The sequence below is a fragment of the Tauraco erythrolophus genome, chromosome 6 (genome assembly GCF_009769465.1).
Source record: "Tauraco erythrolophus isolate bTauEry1 chromosome 6, bTauEry1.pri, whole genome shotgun sequence".
In the NCBI taxonomy this organism is placed as follows: domain Eukaryota; kingdom Metazoa; phylum Chordata; class Aves; order Musophagiformes; family Musophagidae; genus Tauraco; species Tauraco erythrolophus.
In genome coordinates this window covers 26,543,948-26,559,947 of record NC_141470.1, presented here as the reverse complement: position 1 = coordinate 26,559,947, position 16,000 = coordinate 26,543,948, and the positions used below count along the sequence as shown (strand labels likewise).

The 16,000-nt window shown below is 39.6% G+C and overlaps 1 protein-coding gene across 1 annotated transcript in view; it reads left to right on the top strand.

Moving 5' to 3' along the window:
* The first annotated feature begins 295 nt into the window (after positions 1 to 295).
* The window catches only part of IPO7 (importin 7), a 45,275-nt gene continuing 29,570 nt past the window's right edge, over positions 296 to 16,000 (top strand). The window contains exons 1-5 of the mRNA XM_086614157.1: positions 296 to 413; positions 9,469 to 9,550; positions 11,204 to 11,357; positions 11,699 to 11,857; positions 15,231 to 15,387. Coding sequence (XP_086470283.1) covers positions 330 to 413; positions 9,469 to 9,550; positions 11,204 to 11,357; positions 11,699 to 11,857; positions 15,231 to 15,387 — 636 coding nt within the window. The 5' untranslated portion in view covers positions 296 to 329. The remainder of the gene's footprint in view (positions 414 to 9,468; positions 9,551 to 11,203; positions 11,358 to 11,698; positions 11,858 to 15,230; positions 15,388 to 16,000) is intronic.

Here is a 16,000-nt window from a genome sequence, read left to right as displayed (position 1 = left end):
GGGCGGCGGCGCGGCCCCCCTACGAGTGCGCCCGCCGCTCCGCTCCACGCCGTTCCGGCTTGGCGTGCGGCGGCCGCTGTGGCGGCTCTTCGACTACAGGTCCCGTGGTGCCGCGCGGCGCGGGCGGCGGAAGGGGCGGTGGCAAGAAGAGGCGGCGGAAGGGGCTCCGCTCCCTGGTGGCGGCGGGGGGCAGCTCTATCCGGGCCTTTGGCGCTTTCCCTTCCTTTCGCGCCGGCGGCCGCTGCGAGGCGGCGGGTCCATGTGCGCGCGGCGCGGCGCGGCCCGGCCCCTGCCCTTCGCCTCCTCCTCTTCCCCCCGCCGCCGCCACCATGGACCCCGCGACCATCATCGAGGCCCTGCGGGGTACCATGGATCCGGCGCTGCGGGAAGCCGCCGAGAGGCAGCTTAACGAGGTGAGGGCGCCGGCGGGGCCTGGGCCGGAGCCGCGGCTGCCGCGGTACTGGAAAGCAGGGAGGGGGACGGCGCGGGCGGCGGGGTCGGGGAAGGCCTGCGGGAGGGGGAAGCGGGGCGAGGGCGGCGGGAAGGAGCCGAGGGCGCGGGGAGACGGGGCCGAAGGAGCGGAGGGGGCGCGCGGGACGTGTAATTTCCCCCCTCCGCTCCCTCGGCCCCCTCTCCCCGCGCCCTCGGCCCCTTCCCGCCGCCGGGCCCCGCCTGGTGTCACGGTGGCTGCAGGCCGGGCCCGGCCGCCCGACCCGCATTGTCCCCGGCACATGGCAGCGGGGCCTCCGGCCGGGGCCGGGCCGTGCCGTGCCGGGCGGGGCTGCTCAAGGCGGGGGGTTAGCGGCAGAAAGCGGTCGGCGTTGGGGAGGAGGCCCCCGTTGCCTTTCTGTCGGTAGCAAATTATCTCCATTGTCTTCCTGCTCAGCCGGGGAAAGGGTAATCTGTAGCGGGATGGTTAAAGTCGCCGGTGGCGCAGGCTCCCGGTGGCCCAGCGGCTGGACCCGGTCCCGCCTGGGACTATGGGCAGTCTTCGGATGTGGAAGGCGGTAATTCGTCAGCGGGAAAGGAGGGGGCGAGACCTCCACCACGTTGGAAGTAGTGCAGCCTGTTAGGGTAAGAGTGACCTAGGCCGAATTCAGAAATAAGTCGGATAGCCCGGCGTTATTTGGGCTTCGGGCAAATCCTCTGGACTCCGGGTTCCGCAGCGCCGTCGAGGTGGGTGTGCTTTCCGGGCGCAGTATCCACACGTGCCCGAGAGACGGGGGAAGACAGGGTTCCCAACCCAGACGTGTCATCCGCTTAGACTACGTTCGTGTGCCGGATCTTGATATAGCAAAACCAGCAGGTTCTAGTTCCACAGGTTTCAGTTTTGGAAGAAGGTTGTATTTTTGTTCCACTTAATTCCACCGGGTAGGTGAAAACTTTCTTTATCATGGAAACACAGCCATGGGACTTTTAGGCATTTTGAAAAAAAAAGTCTTATAGTGTTTGACTCAGAGAAAAGGTGATTGCTTGATGGAGGAGGTGAAGTCTAAGCATCTCTGGCAGTGCCTTTAGTTGGCCTTTTCCACAAATGTTTTTCTTTGTTGCTCTTAAGCAGACTTTAGGCCTGACAAATACATGTAATGCAACAGATGTTCAGCAGAGAATAGGTAAAGGAGGGACAAATGTTCTGCTGATGGTAGAGAAACTTTCAAAAACTTAGCTTCTCGTATTAGAAAAAAGTGTAATTAAGCTGAATTCCTGTGCGTCTTTTAATAAGTGAACGGCAAACAAGTATTAGGTACATTTGAAATAGCTGTAGAACTGCTGAATGTTTAATTGGGGTTTATATGAAGTAATTGACCGTCTTTTCCATATACTTTAGTAAAAGTACTTCAGTGTTTCTTATTTAAACCAAAAGTGAAAATAATGTAATTGCCTATAAAGACAATAATATATATGAAATCTTAAGGTGGCTCCAAAATGCATTTTTTTTTTTTGTGTTCTATGCATGTCAATATCTATGTCTATTAACTTACTTGGAATCTATTTTAGCTATTTTCTGCAGGTATTGAGTTGCTGAACATGCAGGAAATTACGTTCTCTGCCAGTCGGGGTCTTCAGCAAATGGCTAACTCTGTTGCATGAAGGATCGTGCTCACCAGCAACTGGCTTTTGTTCACACTTACGATTCAAAACATCATGGTCTATGATGTACTACACAAGTATTAAATTGGTATAAAATCCAAATATCTGTGCCCTTTTAAAAATACCAGACATTATTGAAGCAGTGCGTTGGAACTAACTGTATCTTCATTGATGTTTTGTGAGAAATCTGCAAGCACTTGTACGTATATGTAGTTTTAGTCATATGCATGGTCTTGATTTTTGATAGGTTTATTGAAGTCAAGATGTGCATTTGCTTGCAGGGTACTGGTCTAAATTTATTAACTGTTAGGGCAGTTGTGTTACCAGTTAATATTTTATTTCAGGTGTGGGGTCTCTTTGTCTCTAAAGATGAAATCTTACAGCAGTGAACACTATTCTTGCACATGGCTGGGCACACATAAGTGTTTTTATAATGTAATAGTTGTCCTTGGTTGACCTTTTTGTTTACCTTTAATTTGTCTGAAGTGCCTCCGTTGAGCTGATGAGACTGGCTTTCATTAGAATGGTCGTTTTACCTTATCAGAAAAGAACATGCTTCAGACAGTAATTGATATTCCTAGTTAATGGAAGAGTTAAGTATCTAGATCTGTCTTCATACCCTATCAATCAACAAAGTTTCCACTGACTGGAGAAGGGAGCTGGGGTGTATGATTCTTGATTTGTCCAAGTTTTGTTATTTTTCCTTTGACCTTGGCTAAGTCATGAATGACTCTATGCTTTATTTCTTTAACTAAGTTTTACCAGGTTATGTTGCCTGCACATAAAATGTTATGATAACTTTTTAGAGTTGAGATATGCTAAAAAAAAAAAAGCAGGTATTTCAGTCTCTCTGACTCTACTGTTCTCACTGTGAAAATAAGTTATAGGGAATGATACCACTAGCTCTTGTGTCTGACAGCTGCTCATGTAATTTCTAGATGGTGATGTACCCTGAGGTGTTTGCCCATCTCTGTCCCTGTCTTACAGGGGAAAGCTGTGTTTTACAGGGACTTAGAACCAGACTCTTCAAGTAAGCTAATGGAAAGCAGCAAGAAGACGTTGCCTTTTGAAACAGTCTTTGTACTGTGTGTATAAAGGGTTATCAGAAATGATGATGAAAATAGGTATTTTTAACTATGCAGCTATGGAATGACGCTCTGAAAATAATAGTGTTGTTTCATCTTTTAATATCAACATATTTATAAAGGCACAGTTGCTAGATAATAGTTTCCTTGCAGGTTTCTTTGTAATTCCAGGGAATTATGTATGTCTTGTAAGTATCTGAGATTAACCCCAGTGCATGTGAGACATCTTTTTGGACCAACAACTCAATTTTTGTGTCTGAGAATGTTTGGGGTTTTTTTTTAAAAGCAATCCCCAATAACTTGCAATTTTTTTAAGTCAAAGCTTAACAGAGTTTGTTTAGGAAAACGTTATCCTGTTGCTCTGCTGAAAAAGTGCCTTTCTAAAAGTTACATTTAAGGTTTTTCATGTTCTAATATAAGTGACAGGAGAAGGAAAAATGCTTTAGCTCATTAACTAGTCACCAAGCACACTATGGGTTTAACAGAATGCAGTAGGGCCTGGTTCAGTGTCTTTCATTGCCTGCTTAATAGATACAAATGTCAGAATGATGGCATGATTGAAAAAATGTTTGGACATTAACTACTGGGAGCTTTGGAGTGGAAGGTTGTCAAAGGGGAAGAAGCAAGCTGATTATTACGCGGTGCCTTTCACCCAGGAATTTCCAAATGCTATGTTTTAGATACTTTGAGGTAGGTATTTATAGTGTTGCCCTGATCTTTAATTTTTTTTTTTAACCTTTTATGACACGGTCTTCATGTTTAACACCTATGGCTATATATTGAAGTGTGAGTAAGAACAAGAACAGAGCGTGAGTTTCCTGGCTCTGGTTATCAGATCATGGGTTCTGTTTTAAAGTTGTTACTATGACATTTTACCGAAAGTACTTGAATTTTCACTTCCCTTATCTTCCGTCTATGTATTTTGATGTGTGCCAGATGAGAGATACTTCGGGAAGGGATGGTTTTAAGCTGTGTGTGTCAAGGCTGGTCCAACACCAGCAATCCCCTTGGGGGCAGCAGGGAACCAAGGGAGCTTTGTCTTCTTAGGAAGAAGTTACTTTCTTGATGCATGTTAGCCAGTACAAGGTAAAATCCTAGCAGACAGGGCGACTTGCCACTTTCTCATGACTTAGCAAATACTTACTGTGTGTGCTTAGCTAGTCTTTGCTAAGTGCACATTCCTTTTTCTGCTGCGAGCAGAAGAGCAAATAGACTTCAGAACTTGCGACAGTATTCTGATGAGATGAGCATCAAGGATGTTTGAAAGATCTGATAAGCATGTATGTATTTTTTGTGGACCTTAAACTGGATTTACATACACAATATAGCTGTATGAGAGGTGGCAGAACTAGCTTGCAAAAACCTGAGGTCAGAATGACTTCCACACCTGCTGAGTTCTTAAAAAAGAACTGAAAGAGTGCTACAGGGCAGTTTGCTGATTCAGCATGGCTTTACAGTTCCTGACCTTACCTTGCCATAAAAAAACAAACTGTTTCATCTCAGTGTAGTGGTTTTGTTCACCTAGTCTTGCTATGGTCTAGATCAAAAATTGCATGTAGATTTTTTTCAAAATCAGAATGGGGGAGATGCGTTAAATTAGGGTGGTTTTTTTTTTCCAGCTCCTTTCAAAATAAATTGTTACCTTTATTTGAGTGTGTGCTACTTTGAATAACTATGTAAATAACCTAGGGTTCTAGTTCAGCAACATATACTAAGTATTACCCTTCTGGTTTGCTTTTTTGTTAACTGTAAAGGAGGTACGTATAGTTGTGTGTCTGTTATAGTAAGTTAAATTTTTAACATCCAAGAAGAGGTCTTTTTAACTGAGATGAAGCTTTATCATTTAGTGGCATGTAGGCTTTATGTGAGATGTGGATAATTCTGTATTAAAGATGAATGTAACTGACTTAGTTGAGTATCGTTGCTGGGGAAAAAGTACTTTTCCGTGGCATAATTAACTGTTGATGGTTCCTATGCCATGGACTGGCCTCTTTAATGTTCGCTTCAAACGTCATTTGTATTTCAGATTATATAGCTGACATGACACTTTTCTCAAAAGTGTGTTTTAGCACATGGCTAATAAACCAACTCTGCCAGGGAAAACTGCCATGAAATATGCAAAAAGATTGTATGTTCTGGAACAGTGATTGATATTAACAGACAGTGGTGCAATGTTTGTGGTCTGATAGGACACATTCCTCAGCTAGTGAGGCTGCATAGCGAAGATTGCTCTCGGGAAAAGTCCCTGGATTCTTTGGCTCTTAGACAACAAAGTCATACCAGTGACACGACGTATCGGGGGATTTGTAAAGGGGAAGGACTTGAGATGAGTTTTGGTTTTGTTTTTCTAAAATGTTGAGTTATGTGTTCGGAAACGGACTTTGACTGTGACAGAACTTTTTTTTTTTTTTTTTCAGTTATCACTGTCGTTCTCTAAATTTAATGCTTATTTTGAAAGTATATTTGTGGACAAGGAGCAAGAAAATAAAAGACAATGTTTTACTGATGCCAAATCTTTATGAAGTCATAGAAATTGTTTCTATTCTCCATGCAGTTTAGAGTATGTGATAGTAGCCATTGTGAAACCTGGTTTTAATTCTCACATGCTGGAGCCATAGAACTTCCGTGTGGAATGACACTACTTGCCAGTGGCTTTCACTAAATGGCATCAGTGCATCCGATTCTTCTGGAGACTGGGATGAACACGGGCCAGCAGAATCTCATCTACATTCAGCTGGGTCCCTGATAGATCTTTAATGAATCTTCATTTGCAGCTCACCTTTTGTAGAGTGAAGTATTCCGGCTAATTGCATGCACTAAAAGCAAAAATCAGTATTTGTAGAGAATATGTACCTAAAATAGGTGTGTTTTGTATTTGGTTAGTTTTTTTTAGCAGTGCTGTCAGTGAAGAGGAACATGATGTCCTGAGAGGCAGCCATCTTTGAAAAGTAAAAATACTAACGATTAAAATAGCTCATATGGATGTGTGTTCAGTATTTTTTAATGCCACAGATACAAAATTGGCACCTATGTGATGTCTTGTTTTAAGTTCAGTTGTTTTTTTCCGGGTGCCAATAAACCATTGAATGTTCTTTTTAATAGTAAAGCAAAACAAGAGAGCAAGTGACAGGTTATTGTAGCACCTGGAGGTTTATTATGACCATTCATTACACACATGCCTTCATGTAGCTGTCCTTACTCCACCTCACGTTCCAGTTTCTCTGGAATCACCTTTCTTTCAGTGGCATGGGAAGGGAGTTGTTGTAAAGAGTTTGGAAGTCCTTTATATTCCATATAATACGCATAGAAGTGTTTATGTCGCTCTGAGAATTATGAACTGAGTGGATTGAGGGGAGGCTTGGTTTGGAAAGATACAAGGTATTTTGCTTATGCTGCCTTGTATCAAAAGCAGAATTTATTTCCAGTCTGAATCTCTGCTTCGAACCACTAAAGGTGATCAAGTAGCTCATCCTCATGGTTGATTGGTGTCTGATGCTTGAGATGTTAATAAGGATGATACTTGTAAGATTTTAAAAGACCAAGATAATGGTATAGATGTTGTGGTCCTATCCTTTAAAATTTGTTATAGTTCAAAGAATCCAGTGAAAATATTTTAATCCTACATACTAATATAATTTACACTTCTAGGGAGCTTTTGTAGTTTGCTACAGTCATGGGCTCAGTCCTGATTTTTTAATGAAGGAAAGACAGTTATTTTATTAAACTTCAGTGTGTGCCAGTTTTGTACACTGCTGTTTTTTGTTGCTTTTTGCCTTCAAGACACAACATTTTTGTGTTCAACCTGTTTTGTTATTCCCATTAGTTCCTTGATAGTTCTTAAGCAATTTCCATATTTTTTTTATTGAAACGTCCCTGTTAAAGCTGCTTCCCTTTAAAGGATAGTTACCATTTATCATGAGAAAGGGAAACTAATCCTTCATTTTTAAAATTTTAGGATTAAATGCTTTGCAGTTTCCAAACACGAAATACATTGCAAATATTCACTATCGAAAGGGTAGCTGTTAAGCTCATTATCGTAGTCATTGTGGAGAGACATCAGTTTGCACTTCCAAGTCCATTTTATGCAGACTGTAATATGACCTTATTTGTAGGTGAGTTAAAGGTTATTGAAACGGAAAGCTTTCTTCAGCACGTTCATAACACGTTTAAGTACAGGAGTACTTCCACTGACATTAATGTTAGGCATTATAAGTCAATACTGTGCTGAATTAGGGTCTAATGTCATTTGGTATGTGTTGCAGAAGTGTGTCTATTGATGTCACTTAAGAAAAGAAGGAGTTTAACAGACCTGGAGCTGTAGTAGAAATTAATACCAACAAATACATTTTATTTTAAATGTATTTATTCAACCGTTACTTGACAGTTGAAAAAAGAAACCCACATTTTTTTTATTTGAAAGTGTATTTGTCTCCTCGGGATTTCAGGGACATGGGTCAGAAAGATGCATGCTGATATTGCAGCGTCAGTTACTCCCAGTTCATCAAAACGCACTCCACAAACCTAACATTTCAGTTGGACCAGATGCGAGTGGTGCTTCTCTGGGTTTTCTGCACCCTGTAGGTTTTTCTTGCACCTGAAGTTAAGTCAAGTTTGTTGTTCATTTAAAGTCAAGAGCTAGAAAACAAGCTGCACTAATCAAATCTGTGTACAAATGCATGAACAAATGTCGTGTCCCAGGCTGTCCCTTTTACAGTTGTTTATACTGGAACGTACAGGAGATACTTACTAGGGAAAGTTTAAGGTTGGAGAGGAGAACCTGGTGCTGTAGGAGTGAGCTGGGCAGCATTGTGTGCTTAGATGGAATGTTGACTACACTTCATACCATCAAAAGAGCTCTTGGTCCTACTAAAAGAATAGAAAGATAATTTTAGATTGTTTCACTGGTACTAATTTGCTCTGCTGCAGTAACTGAGACAAATGTTTGGTTTTGATAAATGGATAGGGCATTTTCAATTGTTTTCAAAGAATTAATTTATTTGCTTTATGTAGGGAGTAATACACTGAGTACCAAGTAGGTAAGAAGTGTTTTCCTAAGAGTTTAACGGATTAAGTTATGTAGATCTATGCAGTTGTCTTTGATAGAAGTGCTGCAAAGAATGTATGAAGCAATATTGACATGCCAGTGAAGATAAAGCAGAAATGTATCTTGGCAATTTGAATAATGGAGTAATTGGGTTAGAAGGGACCTCCACAGATCACCTGGTCCAGCCCCATGAAGCAAAGCTCTTTCAAAGTTAGGCGAGGTAGATCGGGACTTGTCCAATTGAGTTCTGAGTATCTCCAAGGATGAGGTTCCACAGCCTCTGTGGACAAACTGTTCCAGACCTTGGCTGCCCTTGTGAATTTTTTTTTCCTGTTTGTAAAATAGGAATTTCCCTCATTGTAGCTCATGTCCATTGGCTTGACCTTGAGGAAAATTATGTTGTTTTCCCGTTATAAAAGGTAGAGTTAGTTTTTAAGGATTACAATTCACTTCTCCCTGGGAAATTAATTTGATGTCTGGAGTTTTCAATGCTTAGGAAAGGTGGGCAAAGGATCCTGTAATAATGTTAAGGTTAGTTTCCTCATATTGAAAATACAGTACAGCATTTAGTGTACCAATGACATTTCTCATTATTGTAAGAAAAAGCACGTTTTGTTTTCTTTCTAAGTGAACTCTTGCAAAGTTGTTACTCTGCGGATGTCACTCCATGTAGGGCTCCGTTCTGTTGGTTTGCTGTTGTATAGTTAATGCCGATAGTTGCTGCAGTAATGCATAAATGGTCACTTGAAGCTGTTTTTATCAGAAAGATAAACTGTGAGTTGGACGGGCTTACTTCAGGCTGGGTTTAGTTTTAAAACATAGTTGCCATCTGTTTCTTAGGTGATTGTAGAATGAATTGGTACCTGGTTAAAGGTCACTGTAAACTTGCTGTGCTTGGGTTTTTCTGACTATTTAGATATTCTTCTTTCAAGTAAGTAAGTGTTCTGAATGAAGAGCATGTTTGGTGACTGTAAATGGCTGATTCTTGAAGCCTGTTTAATGATTTCTTCGACTCTGTTGCCTTAAACAGTAGGGTTTTTCCTCCCCTGTGCTGTCTTCAGAATACGAAGAGCATGAAACTTTGGAATGCTTTGGTTGATTATCTGACTACTGTAAAACTGTCTGAATTGCTGGTATTCTACTGATTGCATTACATCATTATAAAGATATTGTAAAACCTAATGGGAGTATTCTAAAACTTAACAAACTATGACTAAATAATATCTTTTTTTTTCCTTCTCTCTACAGGCTCATAAATCAGTGAACTTTGTTTCAACTCTGCTTCAGATCACTATGTCTGAGCAACTGGATTTACCAGTGAGACAGGCAGGCAAGTTTTAAAATCTTTTTTCTTTGTGTCTACTTTAATGGTCCATTGTATCTACTTTAATAGTGGATGCACACAAGTACACGTGCAGATGCTGTTAAAGAATTCTAATGATTTTAGTCTCAAATACTCAAAAGCTGGGAGTCACTTGAATTAGTCATCATGAACTATTAACTGGCACCATACATTAAATAGGGAAGACAAAGAAAGGGTGGCTGGCTTTCAGTGATTGCTCCCCTTTATCTCTAGTGGATAATGGTCTTAGGGGAAACAGAATGGTTTGTGATGTTAGTGCACTCGGTCCAAGGAGGTAATTTAACTTTGTATTAGTAATGCTAATATTTCTAAACATTTTAAGTGGAAGAAAACAAATTATGTCTTCTGGAACCCTGCTGATTTGCAGATGAGCCATCAGTAAAACTGGATATTGAATATTAGCAGCACCAAACATCACCTTAAAGCTGCTATGATTACTTGATAGAGGTTTCTAATACGATACTTCAGTGTTTTTTCTACACAGGTCAGGAAGCGTTATCTTGATCACTTATTTGGATCTTCCATATAGTAGATTATTCGAAGTTGTAGCATAAGCCTTACTTGCATTTTTATTTTATTGCTTGGGGCTACCATTCAGATGATGACTCAAAAAAGTTACTGATTAACATGTATAACCTGAAAATAGGAGGTTTGAAAACACCTCTGAAAATTCACCCTTAGTGTAAGCCAATTAAAAACCAAAGCAGTCTGTAGAGAGTGGAGACGACTCATACAACATATAGCTTACAAACAGTGCATGTTTTGCAAAACAGTTAATAGCATGATAAATCCCACTGAGGACAGATTGAAGTCTGCATCACTTCAGTCTTGTAATAGCACATATCTGATGAGTGTTCCTTACATTTGCAGACCTTTTCAGAAACCCTTTGGTTTCTGAATCTTCAGAAGGTGCATATGAAATGGGAAGAGAATTTGCTTTATGGATTTGTTCATAGAATTAGATTAATAGTAACTTTGTTATTAGTTTTTAATTCAAGATTTCTTATTGCATTTTTCAAGTCCTTTTCTCTGCAAGTGCTGTAATCTGTATTCTGCCACATAAGCAGTTTGGATTTGGTTGTCAAATGGTAAATGCAGCCATTTGTGCCAGCAGCCTGATTGCTACAAAGTGCTGTGGCCCATAACCTTGATATAAGGGAGATCTGTTTCTCTTTAGCATTCATTCCTGTATCACAATCTTAATTAGATTTTTTTTGCTTACAAGGGATGTTTTAGATAGTCATTAGTATTGATTAACTTTGTTTTAATGAAAATACTGAGAAAATAATTATAAAGGATTTTCAGAAGTGTGTTGCTAAAATGTTCCACAACTATCTGTAGCACAGAAAAAAGCAATACGTTTAGTGTTTTTATATGAAAATGCATTCTTTACAGAGCTAAAAATACACACGTCACAGTAAAAGGGTAAAAGAGTATCAACCTATTAAATTATTAGGTTAAAAATTTGCATGGTTTATGTATTTTGATTCTCCTACTCAGAAAAACAGTCAACGAATTAGTCATTTTAATCAGTTTTGTTCTAAAATGGGTTTGTTTGCCAGACGTGTTTGTTTTGTACTTTGAATGGCTATCAGCTGATTTACCACTTTTGTCTCATAGGGGTTATCTACTTGAAAAATATGATAACCCAGTATTGGCCAGACCGTGAAACTGCTCCAGGAGAGATTCCACCTTACTCCATCCCAGAAGAAGATAGACATTGTATTCGTGAAAATATTGTAGAAGCCATTATTCACTCTCCTGAGCTGATTAGGTATGCAATTTTAACCTGTTTATGAGTTGGCTGTGGTTTCTGGCTGTTGGGGGCACTTTTTTTTTTTTTAACAGCTAAGATCACCTATGTTCTAAGCATCAGTTGTCATACACTGTGTATCCTAAGCATAGAATTAAAGTAGATGGGAAAACAGTTTTCAGCTTGTGCAGCATGTAGAAATTTAAAGTTTCTCAAATTGAGAATATTAAGCAGAAAGTACAGAACCTGAACCTTATAAACAAAACTTTATAAGTTTAAATTTGAGCATTATTGACAGTTTCAACGCCATTAGAATATTAAGATAAGAATAGTAACTTAATTATTGTGCATTTGATTTCTAGAGTACAGCTGACTACTTGCATTCACCATATTATCAAGCATGATTATCCTAGTCGCTGGACTGCAGTTGTGGAAAAAATTGGATTTTATCTTCAGTCTGACAACAGTGCTTGTTGGCTTGGAATTCTCCTTTGTCTTTATCAACTTGTGAAAAACTATGAGTAAGTTTTTTCTACCATATAAACCAGCAGAATTAATATATTTGAGTGTATTTTTTGTATTCTGTATGTATATTGTAACCGTGTAGAATTGTGTGTGGGATTGTGCAAAGGTGATAGAAATCCAATTTTAGAAAATATTCTTGAATACTCACTATGCAGATGTTGGCTCATGTATCTTTTCCAATAAGGAATTGCAGCAAAACTGCCTTTAGTGAAGGTTTGAGATCAGGAAAAAGACGATATTTTAAAGTCTTAATTTGGTAGTTGTTTTTTTATGGATTGATAGCAGTAAGAAAGTCTGTTTAAAATCAATACTTTTGCAGAAAATGATTATTTAAACCAAGTTTAGACTCTTAAACACGTACTCCAGGTATCAGTGACATTAAACATAGAAAGGTTTCAAAGTGTGAAATCTTGGATGTTAGGAAGTTCAGAATTAGTTGACTGGCTTTGGTATGACCCTTCTGAAAATTTTGATAGCCTCATCCAGCCCATCATGGAAAATCTTTATCAAAGCCCACCGTTCTCCTATATGCAAGGCATTGAGCTAGGATACAGGTGAATATTCTTTGCTCTGTGACTGGTATTATGCTCGGAGCTTTAGAGTTGAGGTTGCACTTTGAGAAGTTATGTGGAGCTTAGCTGCTGCTACTGAGTTGGATTAGAGAAAAGTGCAATCCTGGAGTCAGGGAATTGTAGTAGTGGAACTGAAGGAATCGACAACTTTTGCAAAGCACTGTCATGGATAACATTTTTGTTTCAGGTACTTGATTTAAAATGTTGCATTGAAAAATGTCATTGTCTAATTCCATGAATTTTATGTAAATTAATGTAAAACAGGTGAATATCAGTTTCTCAAAAAACTTTTACAGGAATACTATAAAGACCTTTGTAACCCTATGTTGGAGTTTTTTCTGTGGCTGAAAATTGCAAGTCCTTCTAGGAAAGGAAAATAAACTAATTTCTCGCTTGATTTTCAAATTAAACATCTTTAACCAAATATACACAGCGGAGATGGGTGAGATACAAAGCATGAAGTGTTTGCTGGTAGTGTATTATGATTATAGCGATCCTTGTTTAGGGAAGAATTTTGATACGAGCACAGTCATTGCGTGATTAACTAAGGTAACAGGTGTGTTCATAATCTCAGTTGATGAAACAGTTTAGCTGGGGCCAGCAACTGCTCATACTTGTTTAGTTTTCTGGGTGAAGTCAACAAGGGCTGGTTTCACAAATAGTGTAGGAATACACACATTTCATTGTGTAACAATATGAGTGCATGCAGGTCTCTGTAAAATTTGTTAAATTATTTACGTCAGTTTTGGCGGCTTTTTTTTTTTTCTTAATGTGGGAGGTAAATATCTTGGGACTTTTCAACGTTATTTCTTTTTCTCCAAATCCAGCCAGCAAGATCAAATGGCTGCTCTTTGCATAGTAATTTTTTCTGGTCTTTTTCAATTGTCTCTCTTGTGGAAATTAGAAACTGAATTTTCCTGAGCAACATTTGGTTCTTATGTTTAGGTTTCTATTTCAGAAAATACATGGAAACTATATTATTGAACAGGATTTTGGAGCTCAGTGTTCTGTAGTAGTTTTTACAGAACATGTCATCTGGTAGCAGATTGAGTTGACTTTGTCTTATATTTCTGCAAATTGACACTGTTTAAGAGGCTAAGCATTGATATTTAGTATTAGTGAAAAGTCTACCAAAAACGTATTTTGAAAAAAACCACAAAACCAAACCGAAACCCAATCTCCCAACCTGAAAATCTCCCACAGGAGTCCAGGAGTATTATGGTATTAATTACTTAATCTAAAAACCAAAGCTGTGAAGTCTTAAAGTGATATTTTACTCTGTTATTATTGTCATCACCAGTATAGACAAGATCCTATTCTGCTAACTCTTGAGTCAATAAGGACTTTCTTCTTTGTAAGTTAAAAGTTGGGGGCAATATTTCAAAATGCAGCTTCGCTTCCTTTCAGGAATTTTGAAATGTTTTGAGGGAAGGGAAATGGAGCTTTGTTTTCAGCACAGGCAAACTGGTGGACTGTCACCAGCATGGGAAGGTCTGAGGCACTATTTCAAGGAGGGTTGCAATTGAAGCCTACTCAGAGTTTGCCACATAGCGCCAAAGCCTACGTTCTCTATAAAATTGTTAGATGTGTTAACTAAAATAATTATACACAAAAAATATAAAAAATAAGTTAAATAGTAAGATGTGAGAGGCATCAGTAGTAAACTGTGAGAGATTCACAGTTTACTTTAATCGTAGAATCATAGAATGGTTAGAGTTGGAAGGGACCTCAAAGATCATCTAGTTCCAACCCCCCTGCCATGGGCAGGGAAATCCTCCACTACACCAGGTTGCCCAGAGCCTCATCCAACCTGACCTTGTACACTTGCAGGGATGGGGCATCCACAACTTCTCCGGGCAACCTGTTCCAGTGCCTCACCACCCTCTGAGTGAAAAATTTCTTCCTTAGATCTAATTTAAATCTCCCCTCTTTCAATTTAAAGCCGTTTCCCCTTGTCCTATCACTACACGCCCTTGTAAAAAGTCCCTCTCCAGCTTTCCTGTAGGCCCCCTTTAAGTACTGGAAGGCTGCAGTAAGATCACCGCGGAGCCTTCTCTTCTCCAGGCTGAACAGCCCCAACTCTCTCAGCCTGTCTTCATAGCAGAGATGCTCCAGCCCTTGGATCATCTTCGTGGCCCTCCTCTGGACCCGTTCCAGCAGCTCCATGCCCTTCTTGTGTTGGGGACTTCAGAGCTTAACGCAGTATTCCAGGTGGGGTCTCACGAGGGCAGAGTAGAGGGGCAGAATAACCTCCCTCGACCTGCTGGCCACGCTTCTTTTGATGCAGCCCAGAATACTTTCTTCAGTGTCAGTGAAGTAATTTAGGTTCTGGAAATATTTTGATAAATTTTGAACTCTGATAGATGTCTTTCTGGAATTTTACTGACTGGCCTAGCATCTGCCGTTCTTGGCAATAAATGTGTACCTTTTGCTTGCAGTTTTTGTAGTGCTCCGATTGCTTTTCACTATAGTAATGGTGTGGCTGAACATGATGTAGTATTCAAAGTGAGTAAGTTGGCAGGAGTGCATTACCAGCAGAAAACTAATGTGGGTATGTAGTGGATGCTACAGAGTAATGGATGCTCAGCGGTTTTCTCGCCTGCCTTTTAACTGTAATGTTTTCTGGCTATAGCTTTATTTCAAATTCTGTAACAAGAAATGGCTCGGGGTTTTTTTAAATCATATGTTGTTATGAACTGTAGTATAACCTACTTGTGTCTGCACTGGGGAATGGTGAACTTTTAAAATTCAAAAGCTACCTGAAAGATCTACAAAACTAGTTTGTTCTTATCTAAAGGTACAAGAAACCAGAGGAGCGGAGTCCTTTGATAGCTGCAATGCAACATTTTCTACCAGTTCTGAAGGAAAGTTTCATTCAGCTCTTGAGTGATCCATCTGATCAGTCTGTCCTCATTCAGAAACAGATCTTCAAAATATTTTATGCCCTTGTTCAGGTAAAAAATAAACTTTGTATGTACTTGATCAGTAATTTAATTTAAAGCATTATACTTTTCCTTAAAATAGTAAATGATAGAAATATTAACAATATTAGATTACATCTGAATAATTTTCCCTGCTACTGAACTGTGATATGAATCACAGGTTTTTGGTATGCATATTGTGCTGTACTTTTACTTTTGTACAGTGCTATTCCTGTTTGGCGTTAGATAGAACTTATGCATGCCATCCTCTAAGTTAGAGCATTTACTAGAAAACCGATTAGAAAATTTTCTAATGACAGACTGTAGAGACCAGCCTGCGTAGAATTACCAGTGTAAATGCAGTGGTTTGGAATGAAACAGTTAATATGCTGTTAATTGCCTCAGAAATTAGGGTAACATCATTTAAGTAGCATCTTAGCATTGCATAAGCAGAATGAATTGGAAAGACCTCTAGCACCTTTGAGGATATTGAGGATATAGGCTAGGTTGTGTTAAGTTCTTTAGCCTGGTTTTCTGAGTTATTTAATAGTCTTCATGGTAGCTAGGTGTAGACAAAGATTTGAAAGAGCTAAAATTCAAACTGTGAAAGTAATGTTATTTTCAAATTGCTTTATAATAAATGTAT